The 26,961-nt window shown below is 46.9% G+C and overlaps 1 protein-coding gene across 1 annotated transcript in view; it reads left to right on the forward strand.

Annotated features, from left to right (window-relative positions):
* The window catches only part of magi3b (membrane associated guanylate kinase, WW and PDZ domain containing 3b), a gene marked incomplete at both ends in the record, with an annotated part of 159,474 nt that overhangs the window by 107,174 nt on the left and 25,339 nt on the right, over positions 1 to 26,961 (forward strand). The window contains 4 exons of the mRNA XM_080000527.1: positions 2,423 to 2,539; positions 14,135 to 14,254; positions 23,838 to 24,044; positions 26,335 to 26,503. Of these exons, the coding sequence (XP_079856653.1) occupies positions 2,423 to 2,539; positions 14,135 to 14,254; positions 23,838 to 24,044; positions 26,335 to 26,503 (613 nt within the window). The remainder of the gene's footprint in view (positions 1 to 2,422; positions 2,540 to 14,134; positions 14,255 to 23,837; positions 24,045 to 26,334; positions 26,504 to 26,961) is intronic.

The following is a 26,961-nucleotide window of genomic DNA, read 5'->3' on the forward strand; positions in this document are numbered from 1 at the left end:
TGCCATAATGGCTGCGTTATCTGTGGGACTCTCTTCTGATGTGACAGCCTAACTAACAGCCTCTCACAAGGCCCGGGAAGCCACAAAGACCACACTGTACTCTTGCGGAAACAAGCACGTTGAGGTGCGCGCACATACGAGTGCACCTTTTTTTTTTTTTTTTTTTTTTCCCCTCCAAACTTTATTTATCCACTGTGAGTGTGAATGAGCACTTGCTCTTTCTTTATTGAAAACACCCTGCCTCACACCTACAATCACACATATCTACTACCTGGAAGCTGCCAATACCACTCAGGTCTTCCACTGCTGGTAAATTAGAGTTAGTGTTGCGAACCGTGTGCCCGTGCATCTTTATCAGGGCATGTGCGAGTGTGTTTGTGTGGGTTCTTCCATGTGACTGAAAGAGAAACAATGAGGGGGAGAGTACCGAACCACTGCAAAATATAAATTGCTATTGCAAACATGGGGAAAAAGTTCTCCGAAGAGGGGGAGGTTCTGTTCAACAAAAAACCGTGCTCTTGTCATCCTGCGGGTCGTCCACAGGACAGAGTCATTGCAGCAGTTCTTGATGATTTAAGAATGAATGAAGAGTGGCATTGCAGGTTGAGAAGTTGAACTCCACTTGCAGACTAACTCTGTCCTAGATTCAATGGCATAAATACTCATAAATAAGCATAAATAATATAAATAAATATGTTGTATAGCCAGCATGCTGACAGCTCAGATAAAAAATACAAAATAAATACAATGAAAATAAAAAAATTGCTATTGCAAAGGCAATGGCCTTGCCTTAACACAGAGGTTTTTATACAGTAAGGCAAGGCCTCGTAAAAACCTCCCCTCCCTGAATCCCAAAAGGGCTGTTGTGCCGGTAACCCTCCAGACAGCATATAGAGCACATTTAGGCCGTTTAAAACGGCCTTGTTTCAGTACCGGCTCCCCCGTCGGAGCGGCGAATACGGAGAGAAACGGAGATTCTGGGACAGATTTTAGACGGCAGCGGCAGACAGGGCCCGTGTTCCCCAGTGTCAGTCTGTTTGTCTGTTAAACCAGCTGTGATGGCGGCCCCTTTGGAGACTCAGGGAGCATCGCACAACCTTTATTCTGCAACGGGAGCGCCTGCCGGGATGGCTGCTCGGTTAAAAATAAAAGAGAGAGTCAGATGTTCACGGAGGCTGTGTGGACACTCTATTCTGTGATATGAGCCTGCGGGCGCTCTCCCAAAACTCGGGAGCGCGAGCGATTTGGTTTTACAAAATAATGCCGCCACGGGGCTGTCACTGTTTCAGGCCTTTTTCTTTGGTTTCTGCTGTCACTCAAGAAGCTTTTGGATTTACGAGAGTGACGGAGCGTGCTTAAGTTTTTTTTTCTTTTTTTTTCCTCTCACAGCTCATCATTATTCTATCAATCCGCCGTACTATAGAATATCTCCTCCCCGCTATCGGCACATGCGGTACATCTGTGGCGGATTTTCTTTTTTTTTCTTCCCCCCCCCCCCCCCTTCCCCCGTCACGCTGGTTGGTATTCAGAGCCACGCGGGAAGCCGTCGCCGCGAGGAGAGTTCTCCCGCACTAGAAAGGGATAGAATCTGAGAGACGGAGAGAGGGATGGGTCGAGGGTGTGCGACGAAAAAAAAAAAAAAATAGAAATCAAAGACAAAGGAAAATAGAGAAGGAGGAGGGCAGAGTGATTAGTGAGACGGCGCCGCAGTCAAGCTGTCTGGTCCAAGTCGCTCCTCCTGTCGTCAGGGGACGAGGGGGCAGGAACCCGGCTCGTCACCGTCTCTCTTCTTCCGTCTCTCATTCGCTCTCCCTCACAGAAAAATAAAGCTCTGTCTCTGCGCCAAACTTTACATGAACTTCCTTTGTTTCCGTGAAGACTTTTGGGGGGTTCAGTGCAAAGGCGACGCCCCCCCCCCCCCTTCTTTCACCTTGACTGTGTTTTATTCTCCCCGCCAGTTTCGGAGTTGAGGGATCACACGTGCTTTGAAAAAGTTTGACGGTGTGAGACATGGGCTGGCTTGTTTCTGAAAGTGCGAAGAGTTAAGGTGGCTATTGAAGTGGCAATCCATGAGCTCGTCGGATGGAAACTGCAGCCGCAACTTTTCCTTTTACCCTTCGTCTTCGTCTTCTTCTTCGCTATAAGACCGCCACTATCTTTTCTCCAAAGTGTGCCTCCTTCTGATTTTTTGCGGCTGCCGGATACCTGAGTGCATTCTTGCCGGGTAAAGTGGACCCCGCTACCAAATACTGAAACAGCATTAAAAAGAAAAAAGTACAAAATATGGCAAATGACGGGATTTATTTTTACTAAATAATGTTATGGATTACCACTTTAATCATTTCCCAGTCGAGGTGGTTTCGGTGACGCAGGCTTACGGACTCTTAACCGAGCCTGGGTGCTTCCGCTTCCTTTGTTCCAGGTAAAGTTCTCAACACGGACCTGCGCCACTATCTCAGCCTGCAGTTCCAGAAGGGCTCTTTGGACCACAAGCTGCAGCAGATCATCCGGGACAACCTGTACCTGCGCACCATCCCCTGTGAGTTATGGACCGCGCTCCAAAACACGCACTGCAAACACCGTGAATAATCCTCCCGAAGGAACAGGTCTTCGGGTCGTATTTCCACTTTGGCTCTGTCACATGCCTTCAAAAACTATGATGAATGACCATTGCTCGCTTATTGCTTTTTGAGATATTTCACGGCCCGATAAAACATTTGGGGGGAAACGGTGACCTTCTTCGGGATGGTGCTTATTGACCATCTGATGAGTGCACACGTTTGAACTGTATGCACAACTGAGTTTAGATGATAGTTGAGGGGTGAGGGGATAATAGAGTTTTTCATTTTTTTGTGACACAAAGATGTGAATTGGCCACGAATCCAGGTCTGAAATGGTCTGAATTCGGATTTTAGTCCTATGAGAGTTTACATTTATCACTTGATATCTGCACAGGATCGCCGGACATTTCTCGGACGGATGAATTTGAAATATATCATAATATATCATCTATATGATCCTTTTGTAGCTACCTCCATACTCAATGATAAAATAAATGTAGTCAGTGTGATACTTAAATCCACATTCAAATGTTGCTGTTTCCTAACATGCAATGCGGTATATCCGCACTTTGATCATTAATGTACTGTCAGTACAATAAAAAAAAGATTCTTAGTCAGCCTCAATCTGTTGCTTACTGACCTACATACATGTAAATGTAAATCATAACATCTGTGGTGCTGGCGGAACAAATTTGACACACTCTCGAATTACTGCCATCACAGGGTCATGGTCCAGAGAAGGTCGACAACCCCTGATATGGTTTACCGGAAAAAAAAAAAAACCCATGTCGTTTTGGCGTTGAGAACATACATTATCGGCGTGAATTCCCATTGCATTCCATGCACCTGCAGCACGTGCGCCCCCACCCCACCCCATTGTCATTCACCGTGACACTCCTCTCGCTCAGACATGCCTGCACATGGTACCTGCAGTAACATACACACACACACACACACACACGCACACACACACACACACACACACACACACACACACACACACACACACACACACACACGCACGCACGCACGCACACAAACACCTCACACTTCTATCACCATGGCAACACAACCAAGTGCATCTTCCCTTTACTTCTGCGCTGTATCACTCCGACAATCAAAGTTATATTATTTTCTGTAAAAAAAGCCCTTCATTTACAGAACCTAAGCTTATAGATTTTTCCTTTGTGGAACGCCCTGCCCGTAAACGGAAAAAAAAAAAAAAAGAAAATTCGATTTTTTTTTTTTTAAACTGGAATATAGCATGTTTCAGCCGAGGGAATAGAAGTGAAAAGAAACCCTTGTACAATCCAGTAGGCGTACAGGATGTTACCTGGTTGTTTATCGCAATCCTATTATAACACAGGACAACTTTGACACTCACCGTGGTCAGTGTTTCGCCTGCCACACTCCACCCGAGTGGCGTTTTCGGGGGGCCCTCCGACGCAGAGACACGACGTGGTAGAAAACACACCAGTTTTATTGTAGCGAGGGGGCAAGGTGGAACAAGCCCGGAGCAGATGGAGACGTGTCATGACAAGGGCTCCTCTCCTGTGTGTGTGTCTGTGTGTGGTTGGGGGGATGGGGGTTTTACCTGTTGCTCGTTGATTAGTCTTACGAGCAACCGGCGTACGGCCACACTGGTCCTGGGCCCAATTACCGAGACCCGAGACAGGTGTGGCTGCTCAAACCACAGCACCCCCCACGCCACAGGACGGCTGGAGTTTTCATGCAAGGTTGTGTTCTTTTTTTGTGAATGCTCATCCATATCAACAGTTTTGCTGACCACAACATCCTACGCTGTTTTGATGTTTAGTCTTTATTCGCCGTTTCCTTTCACTTCTTGAGTGTGTGCCGACAATGGAAACAGCATATAGACGAGCACATACGTAACACAAATACTTTGAATGGCTGTTTCTTGTTAATTGTTGGCTATACAAAATATAAATATATAAAAATATATAAATATATAAAAATATATAAATATATTTATAATAATTATTATTATTTTTTTTTTTTCTTTTCTTTTTAACAAAATCATCTTATGGATTACCACTTTAATCCAGTTCAGAACTAATAACCATGACTCCAGGATCAGTTTGTTCGGCTCTGAATTGGGGGCATTGGCACGATGCACCTTACCACTGGAATGAAATGCCAAGAGTTTTCAGTCACGATTTTAAGGCTTTCATTTAATTGCTGACACTTCAATATCTGTGTGTCTGAGTCGTGCAATTCTGTAATATGCAACTGAATTGTATTGTTTTTGATTTTATAGATGTAATTTTTCCTCAAGTCTTTCTTGCAAATGAGGTCTTGATCCCAATCAGACATCTGATTAAATAAAACTCATATATTAATATCTCCAGTGCTGCTGTCACGAGCTGCTATTGTGCTGCAATTACCAAGTCATAACTGAATCACAAGCAATAAATTATGTTAAATAGAGAGCCGCCAGTTCATCATTCTATAGACCGTATGATTGTATTTTTGATTGCCTCGTACTTATAGGTAAAGAATATGGTCAGCTTGGGAAGGATGATTAAACTAAGAAAAGCAAAAAGTTAACTGGACAGGTTTGTCTCCCAGCTACAGAAAAAGCAGACATTAATGCATTGTTGTTATGATTAAGCTTGCCCGCATGGCGCGTGGAAGGAATGCGAAGGAGGCTTCACCTCCTTCACCTTCACATTATATACCTACTTAAAGGTATATAATGCCTATAATTGCCCAAGAGGGGGGGATTGTCTCGGGTTGCCAGGGAAACGTGAAGCTTGCCTGTTGTGCGCTTACATGCGGTAGCCCCCACTGATCCCAAACACCACTGAAGAGGGTTTCAACTTGGAACGTTACCTCGTTAGTTTTTAGTTCAGTAGAAACACTGTCACATGAAGGAATCCCACTCAGATCAAATTAATACTACTACTACTTCTACTACCACTAATACTACTACTACTACTACTACTACCACTAATAATAATAATAATAATAATAATAATAATAACTTTTATTTGTGGAGCACCTTTCATAAACAACATGAAACTCAAAGTGCTTGACATTAAAAGGCATCAGATAGTGACAATAAAAGCAAAGCAAAATACATTCACAAAGTATTATAATAACATAATTAAAAGAATGAAATCAATTACAAACAGTGTAGGAATAAGTGTCCCTCAGTGTCCCTTCCTAGAATCGACCTAAACACATACAGTACAGTACATATAAACATTCACCATGGCTTTCTTACGCTGTTGGCCAAATTTCTCTCCATTAAAATGAATACTTTGAAGTGTTTCCAGACCAACAGTGATCCGGAATTATTGACACAAACGACTTCTTAAGCGGGAAATAAACCTTCACCATGAGTTTCTCACCAAAACGCCCCGTCCCTTTTCCCGCATCCCATCTTTTACCTCCAAACTTTTTTTAAACTCTTCTTCTTCTCTTTTGGACTCTAAACTTCTCAAACATTACAAGAATAAAAGTCTATTTAAAAAAACACAACCTAGAGAATAGAAGGAGCAATTGAAGGCTGAGCTGAAAAAGAAAGGTTTTTTAGCGCTCGCTTGGAAGCGCCTCCATAGTCTGCCCCTCTAATATTCTTTGGCCGCTCCTTCCACAGTTTGGGAGCGCGGTTAAAAAAGGCTGCGTCTCCAATCGGCACGGTACTGCACGTGCGTACTGTTGTCTGGCGTACTTTAGTATGTGAGGAGAAATAACCCCGCTACATTCTCCATCTGCACTACATTACCATTCTGCACCACCCCTCTGCTCCCTCTCAGCACGCCGGTGTTTGGTGACGACGCTGCAGACAAACGTTCCCCGCCGAACCCCCCCCCACAATGCATTGTGGGTATACGCCTGCCAGGGCGGTGCGCAGCGTTTGCATGCTACGATGTGCCCCCCAACCCCCCACCTGCAGGACGTCATCGCGGTACTTTGTGCATACTATGCGCATACTGCAGATGCTAAACGCTCATTGGGTGCACTGAATATGCCACTCTGGATCCTTCCGCACCCTAGGAAATGAGACACGGCCATTTCTGACGGAGACGTAATGGAGCGTAGGCGTCAGGGCGGAGGTGTGGGCGTCCGCGGGGCGGCTTGGGCCGCGTGCGCGCCTCCTCTGGCCGTGACGGACTCCAAGTCACGCCAAGTCACGGCGCGGGCAGCGTCTCCGGCCTCTTCCCGTCGCCCTGGGATGTTGTTTAAAAGGGAATTGCTTTTTTTTTGGGTGGGGGGGGGGGGGACAAGCTGCTTGCTTTCACGGATATTTAATTTATCATTTTGTTGTTGTTTTTTTTTTCCCTCAAAGGGGAATAAATATCTTTGCTCGCCGCTCCGTCTCTTCCCTTTTCGTCCGTCTGCCGCTCTCAGACTCCCTGTCGCTTCCTGCGCTACCTCTTGCTCTCCCTCGTTTTCTTTTAATGCCTGTCAAATGTTCACGTTCCTTTTTCTTTCCCCAACTGCTGAGTTACAGCTGTTTTTTGCTTCGTTTAGTTGGGGTCCCCCCCCCCCCCCCTCCAGAGAATTTCTGTTTGTTTCGTTTGATGCTCGATAAGATGAAAGTGGAATTATCATTGAAATCGTTTTTTGTTTTTTTTTGTTGTTGTTGTTGTTGTTGCTTGGAACGCTAAGAAGAGAACGGGATCTTCTCGGGTCCATCGCAGGTAAATGGACTGACGACGATCATAGAGTGGCCCAAAACTCTGCACCGTCAAGGGATCTTTATTGCATGGCGGAGGTCGGGGGGCCGTTCCTCTCTCTCTCTCTCTCTCTCTCTCTCTCTCTCTCTCTCTCTCTCTCCCTCCCTCTCTACCTCCCTCTCTTATTCTGCCTGTACTTTTGCATCCCCCCTTCTATCCGAATTCCTATAGGACCCTATGCGGAACATTATTGGAAGTGGCGTTAAACATCCCATCATTCCTCTGATATTTTGGCCACGTTTCCTGTTTGATTTTCAGTCAAGATTTCCCGACAGAATCCTCCGGGAGCCATGACGCACTTTCTTGCGAGGCTCCGCTCAACGCTTAACCCGGGCCCTGATCACAGCTCTCCATTTCCCCCGTTTCGCAATATCGTCGATCGTTGAGGTTTTCACGGCCTCGTCCGTAGCCGTGATTAATCATCGGCGCGTTTTCCTCGTCGCATGAGCCCGACTTTCTAATCCCCTGCTTGAATTACTGTCCTAATGAGTGAGAGAGCGGCACCGGCCGACCGACGGCACCTCAATCATTCACTCTCTCTTTCTCTCATTTACTTTCGCTCTCAATCTTGTATCTTTCACCCTCTTGAACCCCTGCTCTCGCCCTTTCTCTCTTATAATCAGTCTTTCTTTGCCGTTAATGCCTCGTGTCCTTCTCTCTGCCTAATCTGTTTTCTCTTGAGATTCTTCTCATGCGCAAGTTAAATTAATGCCAATATTGAGGAATTATATATATATATATATATATTATACACACACACACACACACACACACACATATATATATATGTGTGTGTGTGTGTATAAAATGTGTTGGATGATGAAAATGCAAAATGTGAAAATCTTTCATTTTGACGACCAATTAACTATGATATAAATACAATAATAAAAAAAAAATATGTTGTTTTTCTCACAGCGTGGAAACCTCATTTTTGGCAACAGCTTTCCGCTGTAGTTTTCTGTTCTGCAGTAGCTTTCACGTCAGCACATCTGCTTTCGCGTACCTCGGATCAGCGCGCCCAAAATCTGCAACACCCAAGCAGACAGGCGCCGGATTACCAGATGCAGTTTGTGTATCCGTGCCAACGGTCTGATTCTCCTAACTACTTCCTGTGCTGCTTTGCCAGAATTGAGCTGTTGATTTGAGTTGATGTCCTGGCTGTCTGCACCGACCAACACTACACGTCCGGTCCAAAATGGAGGCATTCCTCCCCAGCGATCTCAACCTTGGGCTCGTGACCCCACATGAGCTCACTTGATTGGCTCAGAGGGGCACGGGGCATTTATAAGACCGATATATTCATATTTTATTGATATATTTCTCCTAAAAAAAAATGTTAAAAAGGTTTGAATTGTGTCATGTTTTCTATATAATCCATTTGGAGCTCCCTCCCTGCTCTATGAACAGTTGCCTAAGATGCAATGTAGAATATCCATATTTATTTAGCCCCAATCTGTTGCTTATACCGTGGGCCTAAATGTGAATTGTAACTCATACCGTTTGAGCCTTTGGCTCCAAAATAACACCACTCTAAAAGGAAAACAAAGAATAATTCTCACACTCTCTAATTGCTGTTGTCGTGAGAACTTTGGGACCTTAAAAAAAAAAAAAATGAAAGGGGACCTTTTGTGCTGTGCAGTGCACATAGATTTGCGTCTCTGAGGGGCCTACGAACACACAAACTGAAATAAGACGACCCAGTCCGTTTTTTATGAGCCTTCTAATTCAGAAGAAACAAGCCGCTCTGCTCTGCGTCTCAATGCCATGTAGCACTGAGGCACGTTAGAATTAGAACCGCCCTCCATCTGAGTAACTCCACCCACTGCTGGAGCGCGACCGAACCTGCTAGTACCGGAGCTAAGAGCTAAGCATGGGATTTGCCCCGTTGTCAGCTTACAGACCAGCACAAATCTTTGAACTAGAAAGAGGAATTAATACCGACTGAGCGTGACAACCCTGCAGACGAGGGAAATATAAGTATTCGCTGTGTGTTATTTTTCTGTGTGTGATTGTGTGTCCACGTTAGGTTGACCGTACTGCAGGGCGCGGGACGCCATCCTCTCCGCAATTTCTCCAAACAAAACCGTGGGCGTATTTATTTTGTTTTCCGACGTTTTCCGTAAATTGAATGAAACAAAAAGGCCTCAAAAAGCCTCGCGCTGGGTCCCGCGGTGCTCCAAGCGCCGCGCTGCTGCTCCGGACACCGCGGGGAAAGTCAGAACAAACTTTTAAACCAGGCCTTGTAGATCTAATATGAGCGACGATTCAGAGACTGGATCGCTTGTTTCTCGCCTGACATTTGCTCAGAAACAGATCTTAGCGTACTGGTAACTTCAAATCAGTCAAATCCAACGGAATCCGGGGCAAAGCTCAAACCCCGTTGACTCACAGAACTAGGGGCCTCAGGAGGGTGGCTCCGCCCACAACAAAACAACCCGTTTTGGAACACCGCTTTGGAACACCGCTTTTGAGGCATGTTACAGCAGCTCGAACATATAATCTGAGTGGTATTCTCAACAAAAAAACCCTCCAAAAGCATGTTTGGCGTACTTCAGAGACCATATATGATCTTTTTGAAGAGAAGCATAATAGGTCCCCTTTAAGAACCTCTGCATTTCTCCCTCTTTTTGCCGACCCGGTATGAACCCTAAACACCACGCAGAGCGGGGCACGGAGGTGTCATGGCCGCCGAGCAGGCCGAGATAAAGACAGAAACAGAAGGCGGGAAGGGGGAATGCTGGGAGGCTCGGCTTTTATCAAAAGGCTAAAGAGAGATTGTGACAGGAAGAAATGGAGGGAAAAGTCAGGTCTTCACTGTGCGTGCGTGCGGTAATCCCTGAGTCCCCCACAGTGTTCTAGAGAAGGCCCCCGTGTCTCCTGGACTCTCACAAAAGTGCCAGAGGAGGCTCTTTAAGAGCTCTTGAGAGGACAAAAGAGGAGGATGTATCTTAGAAGAGAGAGAGAGAGAGAGAGAGAGAGAGAGAGAGAGAGCGAGCCCAGGGTCATACTCATGTCCCTCCATGACTCTTCTCTGCGTGGAAGAATAGACGGGAATTCGTCTCAATTTTTCAATTTCAAAGCAAGTGGGAAAAGAAGTGAAGATGAATTAAAAATACGGATAGAAATGTGTAAAGATTGCACTGAAAAATACAAATATGAATGGGTAAATAATATGGATAATACGGTTTTAGACAGAAACAAGATTGATCCGATACTGATGACATGGATCACGACACAATCCTGTCAATATATTTACATTTTATACATGACGACAACTGCTACTGACTTTTTAGTGTCCCATCTGATGTGTATTGGATGGATAGATAGACAGACAGAAAGACAGACAGACAGAAAGATAGAGAGATAGATAGATAGATAGATAGATAGATAGATAGATAGATAGATAAAATTGCAGTGTGCTCACATCAAAACAATATGCAAAAAATAAGAAAGCAATACAATAAAATATAAAAAAAGAAAATTGCAATCTATGGAAAACCTAGAAAATATACAACAAACTTAATATTGTATTGTACACAATAAAATATGGCAATGTACACTAAACCTAGCGATAAACAACAGATATAAGCCACAATTAACAGAAAAACAATACAAAATAAAAGATTAGAGATATACAGTAACTGAACCAGAAAGATGAAATTACATAATTATGTCTGTAATTTCATCTTTCTGGTTCAGTTACTATTTGATGAAATATTATTTCCCCGTCTCATACAGGAATTGAACGTTTGAAGTTATTTGTAAATTTGTTTCAAATCCATTCAGAAATTAGAAATATAGACTGAAATACCTATGAACTGTGTAAATTGAGAAACACAGTCTCTGTCCCTCTCTCTCTGTCACCCGCCTGGTGAGACAGCTCGACACCTCCTCAAATGGCTTCACTCCTCCGCGGCAAATCACACCTCGTGTAATGCACTAAAGTATGTTATTGATCAACTAAAGCAAAGGTTGCAACCCAAGTTAAACTGGCTTCAAAAACAAGTTTGATTTGACTCGGCTATGAATTATTTCGCCCCGGCCGCCCAGAGCGGCGTAGACAGATATTTGGGGGGGGAAAAAAGTGCTCCGGCACTAGCAGAGTTGTTGAATAAGATATTTTGATTTTTCTCATTTCTTATTAAACATTCATCGCGGCAACCCATTTCAAACATAAAAGAATTCAATGAACTTGCAGTGAGGCGGTGGCAGAGGCATTAAAAGAACAGAGGGCCTTTTCTTAAAAGTGAATATCATAGAGCCACAATACAGCCCCAGCACTTCGTGTAGACCTGATTTTTTTTTTTCCTGTCTATTCTGACGGCCAAAAACCCTAAGCTGTTTTGACACAGCAACATAAAATTTAAATTCATGCTCCGCCATTTCTGAATGACTGCCTGTGCAGCCTTCTCCAAAGGTTTTTTTTTTTTTAATCTGTGCACAATGTTTTATTCAGTTCAATGTACACACAGACACCTGGGTCCACATGTTTAATTATGACTATAGCTGTTATACTGTATATGGGCCTGAATATCCATCCATCCAACCATCCATCCACCCATCCATCCATCCATCCATCCAACCCACCCACCCACCTATCCAACTATTCATCCACCCATCCATCCACCCTTCCATCCACCCACCCACCCACCCATCCATCCATCCATCCATCCATCCATCTATCCATCCATCCATCCATCCATCCATCCATCCATCCACCCACCCATTCATCCATCCATCCATCCATCCATCTATTTTTACTGCCCACTTTGGCTTGCCAGTTGGCTGGAGCCTGGATCCCAGCTCACTATGGTCATAAGAACCCTGGTTGATTTCAATACAACCATCGATGTCCAGTAACGAAGTCAATTATTGTGAAGTTTTGTCGTTTTTTCCATAACTTTTGTGAACTATGACAGTTGTGACGTCGACCAATAGCAAAGCCAGTTTGCCGCGTTAACCTCTGAAGGGGGAGCCTGTCGGAGATTCAACAAGAGAGCGAGCTAACATTTTACAAATCATTCAAACGCGTTGAGGTGGAGCTCCGGAGGATCATAATCCAGGCTTAAACCGAGAAGACGCTCTTGCCACCCCCGTCCATGGCAGGATCACATACCATTCACACCTAGTGACGCCTATTCTCCAATATTCCCAGCCTGCGCATTTTTTTAAGGTGGAGGGAAACCCCGACACTCCATGGAAATCCACACGATCTCGCAAACCCGGACAGGTACATACGAGATGGGATTCGAACCTGAGAGGCGGCAGCACTTCCCGCCGCTCCACCACGATGCCGCCCCCTGGCCCCAAATATGTACATTGCAAAATATTACCACATCTGAATCCTCTGCATGCATCCCCCGCATTGCACGCTAAGTAATTTGCTCTCCTGTGAACAAGGCTGTGTTTGATTTTTGCCTCCAGGCAGAAGAAAGAAATCATTATTTTATTTTGATAAAGGTTCTCCTCTGTCCTTCCATGTCTGTTTAATTAACTGCGCCGTATTGACTCGCGCTTCTTCCACACAAGCAATTTGTTCGAGAAACCTGCTCACCCCCTGGTTTATTTGAAGGCATCTTGAAGTGTCGACTGAACGTAATGGGGGGGGGGGGGAGGCAGATGTTTGACGGAGCAATGGAAAACAAGAGGAAAAACAACTTGCTTTCACGAGGTTGCACCACCAAAGATCAGCCAAGCCTCATTATATCCTCAACAGTTGTTGAGCAATAGAAGACCGAGGGCAGATATTGGTGTGACATCCTGGGTGTGGGCGCTTGGAGAATACGTGGCAGGTACATTGCAGCGGTCCAAGTAATTGGGCTACGGGGGAACGTTTCCCGGGGACCAAAGCCGCCGTCGCCAGGCAGGCGGTAATGAGGAGAAGCGGAGGCTGGCGTTCTCACGCACGCACGCACCGCAGCGCGATCTGAATTTGGTGACACAAACCGCAATATCAAGGACTCTCCTATGGTTTAGTCCTTCGATCACTGCCCTGCCTTCCATCGCCGGGGTGCTCAGGGAGGGGGGAGTTTAAGGGATATGACAACACGAGGCGTCTCGAACGGGGCGCGGAGCAACAAGGATGCAAAGCGGCTCTTTGGTGGCCGGACTTCCTGGCTTGACCCATTTTTTTTAGCTCCGGAGAGTGGGGTGTTGGCACAGCCCTATTTATCAATGCATTTATTTACTTATTACACAGGGTTTACATGATCGCGCTAATGTAGTCGTTCGGTGACCACTTGTGCCCTATGGAGATCTGGAAGGAAGCGAAGCCCTCGGTGCTGAGGCGCTTCACCACAACACCAAAGTGACGGCTCAATGGCGTGGTGTGTATTTACCCTCATTGGGATGGTGTGCACCGAGCCGTGCATGCAAAATACACAACTCCCTGCATTTAGCTTACTTCATAATTCTTATTTACTCAGCTGTTTTCTTCCTTTTGGCAGCCGCTCACACAGCACATGCGACTAGAAATTAAGTATTAATCTCCCAGTGGAAACAAGTGCAGTTGATACGTTCTATATGGTAATAAGTTGAGAAAAAATCTCAATATCACCTCTGATGCTGCTAGAAGACGATATACTTTTTTTTTAATGGCCAGTCAGTGTGAGATTTGAGCTTGTTCTGAGGAACACAGAGCTGGTATTCTGGTTGGTGCTGATTAATTTGTACAGCCTTACAATTTTGACCTTGCAACACAAGGGCTAGTTTCTATTATTTATTGTACGGTGGATGAAAAACACTGGCTTATAGAGCTAAATGTGAAGCATCATTATACTCTCTAATTGTTGAACCTACAGTAAAAACACGGGCCTCATCTCATCTACAGCACGCAGTAACTCTGTTTGTTCGCGCGTGTTTTCTCAGGCACAACACGGTTGCCGAGGGATGGGGAAGTGCCGGGCGTCGACTACAACTTCATCAGTGTCGGAGACTTCAGGATCCTGGAGGAGAGCGGGCTCCTGCTGGAGAGCGGCACCTACGACGGTACGATGTCCTCACAGCATCCGAATAACAAGCACACCGAGGATACTATCGGGCGCTCATATGACGACGAGGAAAAGAGAGCGTTACCCTTGACAGTTAAAGGCTTTATTATGGTGGGGACATCCCATAATGTCCCGTCTCCTTTGCATCAGAGTGTCAGCTGAATGATGTAATGGGGTGTAATGTCTCTGCGAAAGGAGAGGTGGTCGAGGAACAAGCCGCTGAAGGTGTTTTTACCTGATAGTAATGAAGCGTTCTGGAAACTAGAACAACCTGCTCCAACCCAAGCTGCACCTTGTGTGTGTGCGTGTGTCTGTGTGTGTGCGTGTGTGTGTGTGTGTTTGCCCGCGGTTATGCGTGCACATGTTTGTGAATGTGCTTTCCTCCGCACGTTTGGCAGTGGATGCGACGGCACACGTTTACCTCGGAGATTTACAGTGACAGCACTTTACGAGGAGTCTTTATGGCTTACAGTGTGCCGCAGTGAAACGGCTACGAGCGGCACAAAACCTATTGATCAGTGGAACACGATGAGAGACTTGTAAGACCCGACAGTCAGATTAGCGGCAATGCGGAAGCCCGTATCTACATCTGCCATTTCTTTAAACCTGACATATTCAAGCAACACCAGAAGTATGTAGAGCGCGAATGCACACTTCAAGACCAGCAGAGAATTGCTATAGGGGTTGGAGATTTTATTTTTTAATCTACCAAGCGTGACGGCGTCCGCTCAGCAACAGCATGAAGCCCGGCCGTTCTCTTTGGGCGTGGTTTCACTTATCATTTTGGTGTAACTTTTTTGATCCGGTCACGCCGGGAAGCACTAACTGTCAGGTCCGGACAGTACCGGATCGGATCAGATCCGAACAGCCAGACCGCATCCCGAAGTGGCCTGGCTCGCATTGGGATAGGGATTTCGCGGAAGTGGGGACAGCAATCGGGCCGAGATGTGGACAAACTACTGGCTATGTCAGCAAACCACGCCCTATGCCCTCTGACCCCGCTGACCCCTCCCCAAACACAACTCACGGGAAAGTCGCCGGTCACGGTGTGTGCAGACGCTGGCGACGTTCATTTAGGATCACACATAGTCGCTCAAAGGAATCCTTTGGCATTCCGAAGTCGAGCACCTAGTCGGAGTCGGCGGAGTTCCCGTTCACCGAATATGAGACCGTCGCAGCATCCGCGAACCCTCTTTCTCAGCGGCAACCGAGGTCGCAGAGTCGTTGCAATATCTGATCCCAGGTACGGCCACGGCGCTCACGTCAAAAGCGTCAAGTCGGGACACCAGGTCCGTGATCCGATCTGGCGCATTCCGACCGCAGAAGTCGCAATGAAACGACAAGTGTAGCCGAGTCCACTGTGACCCAGTTCTTGGGGTCTCAAGTGGGTTTTTTGTTTTATGGGAGTTTTTTTTATCGTCTGGGGAGGGGGGTTAAGACAAGGGGATACCGTTGATTTTTATGTGAAATGGGAGGCTTCTGAAGCCCTTTGAGACTGCACTGGGATTAAGGGCTGTATAAATATACCTGACTTGACATTTACCGGCCATGTGTTCTCCAGAGCAAAGAAAACGGCCATGTGTGTCCGCAGGCTTCTTGCCTGTGTGTGCTTGTATGGTGTGTGTGTGTGTGTGTGTGTGTGTGTGTGTGTGCGCGGGCGTGCGCGGTGTGTGTCAGCGCCCTAGAAAGAAAATGTGCATTTATGGTTAGATATTTATGTACACAGCATACATGTGAGAACACGCAGGTTGAAGGGGACGCAGCACCAAGCAGCGACCCTGAGTCGAGCGGCCAGCCGGCTGCACCTTCCAGCTCCGCAAGCAGGAGGAGCCGCTGGTTCTTATCACAGGGGCACGCCAGAGCACTTTCAAAGGACGGGAGGAGACATTTCAAAGGCTTCTATCCCCGTCGTCAGCTCACTATGGGATTAAGCGGGACGGTGATTACAGGGATTCTAAGGCGCACTGCAGTACGGCAGTCAAGACCTCACGTTCAAGATGATATGATACTAATCTGATATAACCACGGGAGTCCCGCACGAGCCGGCGAGTTTCCGACCGCCTCGGGTTTCAGACGACTGCCCTGGTGACCGGAGCGCACATTCCTAAACGACCCCGCGAGACCTTTCCCCTCCGGGTTCGCTTGTAGATCCCGAAAAATTTCGCTGGGACTCAGACGTCGGCGCGAAAATCCGTCGGTGCCTACTCAGCATAAATCTCCACTCGCTTCTTATTTGTGGGATGAAGCCCGAATCCCTCCGCCCGCGCGGCGCTGTCCAGGCGCGGACGGAAGACAGACAGACAGACAGACAGACAGACAGACAGACAGACAGACAGACAGACAGACAATGAGATAAGATGACGATGAGATGCTTGCTCGAGACGATCCCAAAATCAGATTTTTTTGATGTGGTTGGGCTGCAGCAAGCGGTCGCTTCTACGGCTGTAGTCTCCACCTTCTGGGATCCATTTCCTTTTTCCTTTGGAGAACAACAAGCGGTTGTCCTTCCAGTGGGGGGGGGGGGGGGGGGGGGGACCAGGCTTTGTTTCCGCTATTAGCCAATCGATTTGAGTGTCCCCCCCACCCCCCAGCGCTCCTAGGTAACCAAAGAAAATGTTGTTGTGTCACGAGGGGGGGGGGGGGGGATTCATATTTTTATTGCAGGGAGTCAAGTGCAGGCGGCGGTTCTCCCGGCAGGAAATGTACACAAGGAGGAATGTTTGAACGTGGCAAATTGAGTTAAGCGGGCCTCAACCGGTTCTGCCGCTTTCTGCGGCGGTCGGAGCTCCCGGCGCTCCGCCTCCACTGGGGGGCCGCGCCGCCCTGACGTGTTGGCGTCGGGACGGTTTTGGAGCGTTTGACGGCAACGGCGCGATAATTTCCCCTCCCTCTTCGAGCTCGTTCTCACTCGACACAGGTCCCGGCGGGCCGCGGCGCGGCGAAATGATTCCGCTGAGAGTCGGGAGGGGGCCACCCTCCGGCTGCTTCAAAAACGCACCTTCTCAGGGCTGTTCTCCTGCTTCTTTCTCGGCCGGGTCTCAACACACTTCCTATAGGACTGCAAATTAAAAGTTAAAGTCAAATCCTCTTCTATAGAATGAGGGTCTTGTGGCTCAGTGGCCACGCCGCCCGCGCCCGCAAGACAAGTGTGTGAGTGCGGTGTTCGACACAACGATGTGTGAGATACGCTCTCGGCCGGTTGAGAATTGAAGTTGACAGGTTCTGCCAACAGCTTTTGATCTTTGTGATATGAAAGTCGCCGTATCGCAACCCCAAGCTTTTTCATCCGTGAATCCCATCCCTTCCAGATACCGCGGCAACACGTCGGGTATTACACACACACACACGCACACACTTACACACAAACACGCACACGTGCACACAAATCCGGTGGAAATCCCGTCCGCGGTGGTGCAGGCGCTGGAGATAGACTTGAGATCACCTTAGAAACCGTGAGCTGGCAAGTCGCCCACAAGCCGTCCTTCATCTCTGAGCGGCAGCCAGGGTGGATTTACACCTTAACAGGGAGGCTGGCTGCGGATAGAGAGGGCGAGAGCGAGAGCATGACAGCAGAGCATAAAAGAGAGAGAGCGAGAGAGAGAAGAAGAAGAAGAAGGGGCAAAGAGGGCTAAAGAGTTTATTTAAAGGCCTTCTCTGAGCTCGGTGGGTTCCCGAAGGAAGGCCTTCACAGTTTTTTCCCGCCACAGCGACGGTGACTGGGCTGTGTGCGGACGTGTGGATTAGCTCCTCGACGGTTTAAGAGTTTGCACTTCACTATCCGCGAGAGAAAATTGATAGCTCTACATACTGGCTGGCCTGGTTTTCCTCATGGGGGAAAAAAAAAAAAAAAGAAAAAGAAAGAAAGAAAGAAAGAAAGACCTCCAGCGAGCAGAAAATATGGCACAGTCACTTATGAGGCGGGGGGGGGGCAATTCATCCGAGAGCACCCCAGTGAACTCTGGGAAGGGCTGGGGAAGATCAGACGGAGGAATACTCATTCCTTCCTCATAATGTTATTTTTCTGTGGAGGATAAACGATCTGGCCTGCACTGGAAAAGGACACATGGGTAGCAGTCTGTCAGAGCTAACAGATTACATCGCCTTCGCCGTGCAAGCATTAGTGGGCTGTGTTCAAGGTACACCGTTAATGGGATGCTTAGTCCATCTTAATAGCCTCGCTAATAGTTCCAAATGACTCGCTGGAACGCTTATTGTTATTACTGACATCCTTTGGATCATATTACACGGTACCCAACAATGGAAGCATAATTGTACCTAATACCTTCTCCACCACAGTTTCTTCCCCTCCTCCTGCGATCCAAAATCCTGTTATAAACCGTCATTCCTGACATCTAATGGCCTTCTTTACCAATCCGACACCCAACACTGCTGATTAGAGCTGCTTGCACTGATGTGACCCCACACACACACACACACACACACACACACACACACACACACACACACACACACGCGCACACACACACACCCACACAAAGCCAGTTTCAGGTCTGTATGTTCACACTGCTTTGGGGTGGTAGGGAGCCGGGGCCGTCCTGAGGGTCCCAGGTCGCAGGGCCGCACATGCTCCTCAGCCACATGCTCCGGGTGCTGAGGGGGAGTCTTGTCAGGGCTCTGGGCCCCACACTGTGGGACACGGAGCCGCTGTGGTTCAGGTCGCAGTGCGGAGATGAACCCAGCGGTCCAGCGCAGTGAAGTGCACGGTAGAAGGGACAGCTGCCCTCGGAAAATGTTACTCATGCACACAGTTGGAGCTTTTTATCTTTTATTATAATATAGTAAATTATAATATATTATATCAGATCATTTTTTCATTATATGAAGCTGTTGCTGGGGAAGGTGAGACTAACCTAAATGGTGTAACCACCTAAAACTGGAGTTTGGGAATCCTCATCAAGGTCGAGAACTGGATTCCAACAAAGGAGGGGAACAGACCAGGTTACTGTAGGAGTCATTCATTTGAGTTTTTTAATAACCAGCGGCGCGTGCGGCACTCTCCCATGGCCATAGGTCTTTGCGTCTACCGACAAGAAAATAAATGTAGTTTCTACTCTTTACTCAAGTATATTTTTGAGCCACTAATCTACTTTTTACTTCGCTACCTTTCCCGTTTATTTACCTTCGTTATAACTAGTCTGCTCTAAATGCAGGGATTGAGTGCAGCGGGGAGAGCAGGGTAGCTCATGTCTGTCTGACAAAACCAGCGTAACGGCCGATCAAAACCACCCCAATCGTTTCGGCGTAAGGGCTCCAGTTCATTTAGTTCACTTTAAAGATTCGGTCAAAAAGTACGAATCGTTCGAGACCCGTGAACGACCCAACACTATTATTTCCAGCTGCCCGGAAGAAGAATAAGCACCACCCATCTTTTGACCGCGGTGCGATGATGACGGAACAAAACCCAGAACGAGAGGCAGCTCCCAAAAATAATCTGACAAAACAAGGGAAAGATGGGATTTACATGTTGTTACCATTAGTATGTTCAAATGGGAAATAGTTCACTGAGAAGTGGCGTACTACAGGGAACTGTTTTGCCTTTACAAACGCATTTCGGCAGCAGAGAGACGGGGGAGACGGGAACTTCATATCGCTGCTGTTTATGTTGAATGAATCTTGTTTATTTTTTGGGATTTTATTTATTTTGTTCACAACGCCTCGGCGCTCCGGAGGAAAAGCGTGGGGGAAAAGACAAAGAGGTACGGATGTCGGTGCTGTTTGTTTTAAAGCAAGGTGATTTCATTTGTCCACTTTGAGATCGGGAGTTGGGGAAAGACAACGGTGCGTGAGGAAGAGACGGAGAGAGAAGTTGGGAGATTGTTCATATCTCAATTGTATCGATCCTTATTTGTTTGATTAACCTACCTGGTCTACCTCATTCAAGAAAAATGTTTTTTTCATTGTTCTGCACTGGCCCACACACCCTAAAACATATTAAAATGGAAAGTAACTTGTACTTTGAGTCATTTATTAACCAGGTACTTTTTTACTTCTACTTGAGTAGGTTTCTCTAATGGTAGTTTTCACTTTTACTTGGGAGTAATTGTACTTTTACTTGAGTATAGATTTGCAGTACTCTACCCACCACCGTATGAAGGGTGGGCGCAATTTTTCGAAACTTAAAGACGCATTGTTTGCGTCTGTAATTAGCACAATCGCATCCAATGCAAATTATTATATTATTTAAAATGACATAGTTATGTTTACAATTATTATTGAGGCGGACCTTGATCAGACCAAGGTCTTCCCGTGACCTTGGATGGCCTCCGCACCGCGCCCTTGACGAAGGGAGTTATTTTTTTCTTTCTTTCTTTTTTTCCCTGATTGCCATTGCTTTGGTTCCACGCACCATGAAATTGCTTGCTTTCAGCTCCAACACGGCGTCCCACCCCCTCCTGGCTCATCAACCCTCTGACATGTGGATCATAAGCAACACTGGACAAGCTTCCCTGATCAGCAGCTTACCGGTCTTCCCCTCCTGTTTAGGATGGCAAATGGTGCCGCAAATCTCCGCCGACACGCTGTTTTTGCAACACCTCTGAAGCTGTGACCCACATTTATCACAGGCCAAGAGACATGTGTTTGTAAGCAATTAATCACAGCGGAAGCGTCTGGCTGATGAATGTCAGCGTGCGACAGGAGACAGGAGAGGATTAGTCGCCATACCCAATATCTCTGCGCTATCACCGTGCCGCCCCTGCTAATGAAGCCGTCTCTGACAAAATGCGGATGAGCCCCGCTCGGCGGGGATGGCGCCGGCGATGCGACAACAGGCAGAGAGTGAGGGGGGCGTCTCGGGGTTGGAGGTGGTGGGAGCTGTCGGGGGCTTGCTTTCCTCCATCGCCCTCTCCTCCTCCTCCTCGTCCTCCTCCTCCTCCTCCTCCTGCTCCTTCTCCTCCCCCTCCTCATCTTCCCTTCCCGTCCGCTATGAGGAAGATGAGCACAGCTGCATTAACCCAGTTTGCTCCGTACTGTAGTATGGGCGCCCGAGGAGACCGAGCCTCTCCACAGTGAGAGAGATGGACTCGCTTATCAAAGGAGCCGCTGCCGTCTTATTGTGCCGCGCTGTAAAGCCGCTGAAACGGCCGGGACGCTTCCCTCAGAGCCTCTGCGTCTGTTCTGTTTGTATTTTTTTGCCTGTTTTTGTGCTTGACAGGGCCATTGTCTAGTTAACCTCTTTGTACTGAGCTAAAAATATTGGCCGTTGATGAATGCAGGATGCAGTGGCGTGTTTATCAGAGGTCGCACAGGACGCCGTCCCCGCTATAGAAGGACACATAAAGGCTTTATTATACATATTTGTCACATATTTGGCCCAAATTAAAATAAGATTAAGTTTGGGAAAACAAATTAATTTCCTTGAAAATCTCCCAGTGGCATCTCCCCCTATTCTTTAATTAGAGTGATCATTAATTGCAATTTAGCAGTCGGCTCATGCTCTACGCTTGTTATATGACCAAGTAAATATTTATTGTTACAAATGATGTGCCAAAAAACTTTATTTGGCAACATGGAATGATTAAACTCGTTTAGGAAACAAATAAACATGAAAAATGGTCAGAAAATAACTTGCGATGCACATTATTTATAATCTTAATGGAGGTTGAATAATTTGGTATTCCGGGCCTAAATTGAATTGCACAGACTGTTCACAAGCCATGGATTGATCACCACATGAGCGAAATGAGCAAATAATTTAACAAATTTTTTTACTCGGCTCTTTACGAAGTGCTGTTGTCCTTACTGAATATTTATAATCCGTACTCCACGGTTCTTCTTCATCAAAAGAACGTAGCTTGGAGAAAGTTAATTGCTGCATTCAGTGATTAGTGTAATTAGCGGCTGGCAAGTTCTGTACGCAGTGAAACTTGGTTTGAGTGTATATTGAATATTAATTACCGGTGAATTAACCAAAATAATACGGCGCCACCGATGAGCCTTGAACCCGAGCTGGAAACACCTCTTTAGGACTTAATGTCAAGATGATGGAACAGTTACCCAGGGAGAACGAGACAGGATCCCAGAGAGGCCGCCTCATACGAGGATTTTTTTAAAATTATTATTATTATTATTATTATTATTATTTGTGTCAGTGCCCTCTTAAATATTCACATTTGCAGTTAATCTGAAACTGCAGATGTGATTTATTTCTAATTTGAAAAACTCACAAGCTTCTCAAGATCAAACCGCGTGCTCATGTCAGCGAGAGGCAGCAAATACAGAGCTATACACGGACAAAGGAATGAAACACGGATTCGCTGCGAACTTACTTTTGAGCGGAGCTTGAGCATCTATTCCTGTCAGCCCTCGAGATGCTCTGATGTCAACACACAACCCGGTATCACATTTTTCGTGCTCATTGTCGCGAGAAATGTGTCCGTTGAACCGTGTGCCCGGAGCACGATTGTCCGACTTCTTTCGTGGCACACAGAACGAAATTTAAGCCAATTCATTTGAACGGGGAGATTTTCTTCGACATTAGAAGGGTGCATGGGGAAGGGGTGCAGACACGCACACTAAAACTAAAACCAACCTGACGAAAGTACGCCACCGCCGGGAGGTGGAGGGGGGCGGTGTATGAATGTATTAAAATCTAAAATGCATGAGTTTCAATTTGGTTCTGACTTGCACTAAATAAAAGCGGGATACTGGTTTTGCTTTTTCTCTATTGAATAGTCTATTAGATTCAAGTTTGGAAGAGAATCGGGATGTAGGGTCATACCCTCAGTATGAATTTCATTCATAGACACAATTTTATTTGGATATAAATATCAGAGCTTGCGCGTCTTGCTGAAAATTTGAACCATCAGCCAGCGCGGTAAACAATTCCATGGTAACAGCGAGCTCCGCCAATCACACTTGGGATTGTGGGTAGTGTCGTACTCCTCCATGACATCGCAAATAAAACGTGTTTTTCTGAAAACAAGGTTGATATCATACGGACTCGTGTTAGGAAAATGTTTGGAACCCTTGTGTCAAACCCCTCCGAAATTAATTAACTATTGAATCGCCTTCCCAGAGCACGGTTGTCCGACTTTTTCCGTGCAACACATAACGACATTTAAACCAATTCATTTGAATGGGGAGATTTTCTTTCCTTCATTTTCGTGACTTTGGGCACGAAAAAAGCGTGAGCCCATGTCCTGCTGCTGTGGCATGCGTAGACTCATCCACTGCAGTATTGTATGTCTCTGTAATTACATCTCACTGCAGATCCACACATCTGCCATTGTCAGGGCAAAGCTGGAGCCTCAAACATAAATTCTCTGGTGTCTTCTTGAGGATTAGTCCGGATCTCTATGCTAGCGAACACTACTTCACCCGGATAAAAATAAACGCCTCCACGTTGTCTGCGGGTCACACTGGCCACATATAGACATTTGTGAGACACATTTATTTCTTACAAATGCTTTATCTCTTAATCTTTCATGGTTCACTCCCTCCACGTGTGATTGTCGTTTCAAAGGCCATGTCAAGGTACATCTCTCTCTCTCTCTCTCTTTTTCTCCCCCCTCATCCAGCTACCCCTTCACCTTACCTAACTCCTCCCTTGTCTCTCGCAGGTAACTACTACGGGACCCCCAAGCCCCCGGCAGAGCCCACCCTGGTTCAGCCTGACCTGGTGGACCAGGTTCTGTTTGACGAGGACTACGGCGGAGAGGTCCCCAGGAAACGCACCACCTCGGTCAGCAAGATGGACAGGAAGGACAGCGCCGTCCCCGAGGAAGAGGACGATGACGAGAGGCCGCCGCAGGTCAATGGATTGCCCGGTCAGTGAATGTCAGCGCGCCGAGCGCCATGTGCGGGAACGGGGACGCGGCCGTGCCCCTCCTGTCCTTTCATTGGTCATGTTGCCAAGTGTTGGCCTCCCGCCCGTTACTGATGAGTTTCAACAAGGCTTTAAGGAGGAATACTAGTATTACTCTTTTTCAAGCAGTGCTCCACAGATGAGCATGTTGACAGTGGCTGCCCCCCCCAGCAACAGCAACACTGCCGTGTTAAACAGCGGAGGTCACCTTGAAGAACTGCCATAGAGCAGGACCTCGCGAATGTAATCAATCAGGACAGACCTGTCCTTGGCTCTCCAAGCAGCCGCTCTGTCCTCCATGCTCAACAAACCGACAGACCTGAGAAAAATAGGTGACCTAGTGTAGACTTTACTACAGTTATCGTTTTGAACAATGAGAGGGTGAATGTGTGTGACAAAATAGTCCAACATTGATGATGGAATAGTATCATTATTTGGAAAAAAATTGTACGTTCTCTATTTTATTTTTTTTCATAATGTCGGCCGAGTCAGCGCCATCTTCTCAAGCTCTTCTTAAAACATACCTTTACCCGAAACCATATGCCGATTTGAGTTTGGAAGTCTTTATGGTTTTGCTCATATATTTTTACATCACGATTTTACTTTATATTTTATGTATTCATCATCATCATCATCATCATCGTCATGATTGTTATTATTATAATTATTATAATTATTATTATTTTTAGTATTTAGTAGTGCTGAAGGCGCACTCACTTACTATCAATATTATCAGCATCATAATAATCATGATCACAATTTATTTAATCAAAGGGAAACCATATTAGAAATTCATGGAAAGTTGACAAAATCACCTCAAACATTTAAGAGCATGAGACATCTCAGAGATTCAAGCCCTGCCTTTTCTGTCCTGCAAAGAAACAACAGCGTTAAAATATTCAGGGTGTTTTCCTGATAAGAAACGAGTCAGAAAAGACTGCTCCGTCTCCACCGAGGCCGCCCTCAGACGGACAAACATGGCGCCGGAAGATGAAGAGGGGGTGGGAGGGGGCTAAATGGAAAAATGAGCAATGGGAGCGTTATGACAAGAACCCTTCACAGCGGTAAGGAAAGTAGCTTGACCCCCGTCCTTCCCTCACCGTCGCCCTGGTCCTGCTCTCGGCTGCTCAGCTTCTGCCCCAGCCTCCACGTCTTGTCTGGCTTGTCTGGAGGAGTGGGCCTTAACCCCGCCATGAACCTGGCTCATGACCTCAGCTTTCCTCCAGGCGCTGCCCCCAGGCCGGCCCCTCCGAGTGTTTACACGGCTGGAGCGCTTGCGACAGCCTCGCGCTCGCGACAGCCTCGCGCTCGCGACAGCCTCGCGCTCGCGCTCGCGCCCTGCGCGTTGACCGGGGCGGGGGCGTGCGCGTGCACATGCGTGTACATCCGCCCGCACATTATGTGTGGACGTGTGCGCGCGCGATTACAAGCGGGCATTTCCAGTCTGCGTCTGAGTCTCTGGGTGGATGTGTGAGGTTGGATGTGTGAGCATGGCAGAGTAGAGCTTACAGAAATGCTTTATTGTGGAGTAACCCATCTTTCTCTGTCACACGCCGCTGTATCGTTCCTCCGTCATACGCCGCTCCCTCTATTCTCACATGAATAGAGGAAGATGAAAGGCAGCCGTGTTTCATCCCTTTATAACCGTCAGCGTCAGAGGGGAGGCATGAAGTGCTAAGTGAATTACGGAGGCCTTTGTTGTACGGATGTTTCATGTTGGTTGGCGAGCCTTTTTTTTTTTTTTTAATTAGCGGGGAGTGACTACGAAAGCAGTGGGAATAAATATTGGGAGTAAGGCACGATATTATCATGAAGAAAGGGCCAGGGTGGGGGGGCTCAAAAGGCCCTTTCTAATGTGGGAACCACACACACACACACACACACACACACACACACACACACACACACACACACACTCGTTGTCCAACCCCCCATCCTTATCACTGTGACCCAGGGGAACTGTGTACAGTATATGCGTAAACAGTCACACTGCGCTCACATGCAAATCCAAAAAACATCCCTCTGGGCCAACGCACACACCACCGCTCGCACGCAAACGCCGCAGGGTGCCGTCGCCCACGCAGCTCCTCCGCCTGGCCTCCCGCACGGCATGCCGGGAAAAGACGCCAGGAGGGCCGGAGGTGTTTGCTTGCCGGCTAACTCGCACGCCCGTCTCGCTTACCTCTCTCTCTCTCTCTCTCTCTCTCTCTCTCTCTCTCTCTCTCATACCGCTCCATTCGTCCGATTCCAAGAACACAAAGATGGGGCGGACTGGCGGAAGGCGGTGCCCAGCTACACCCAGTCCAGCAGCACCATGGACTTCCGCACGTGGAGCTCCCTTCCCCGCGACGACAGCCTGGAGCCGCTGCCCCTCAACTGGGAGATGGCCTACACCGAGACCGGCATGGTCTACTTCATAGAGTAAGTTCCGGGAACCGTCCTGGATTCGCAAGGATCTCTCTTTTGTGGGTTACTGTCATAAAAAGTGAGAAAAGGAAGTTCGTCGTGGAGAAATATTAGTAGTTTAGTCCAAAAAGTTCCTTCTGTGTACCCAAACGCTGCAGTTGTAAAATACGGTGGTGATCCCATGTAGCCATTATATAAATATATATGTATAAAAAAATTGTTTTGGCATGAAAAAGTAGTCTGTTCTGTCCTTGAATAGTGTCTAGTCATATGAATAATATGTTCTTCTTCAACAGTCGTTCATGGCAGCCTATGGCCCTATATCATACGAGTTACTATTAATGTGGATCCGAACAGATGGAAGGTTCCCACCCCTGACAGAGAGTTCTTTCCTGGATGTTTCTTCCTCCTGACATTTGCATTAAACTGTGTCAAACGTAGTCAGACCTACTTGCGACACTGCTGGATTGCTT

Source organism: Zeus faber (genome assembly GCF_960531495.2).
Source record: "Zeus faber genome assembly, chromosome: 5".
NCBI lineage: Eukaryota > Metazoa > Chordata > Actinopteri > Zeiformes > Zeidae > Zeus > Zeus faber.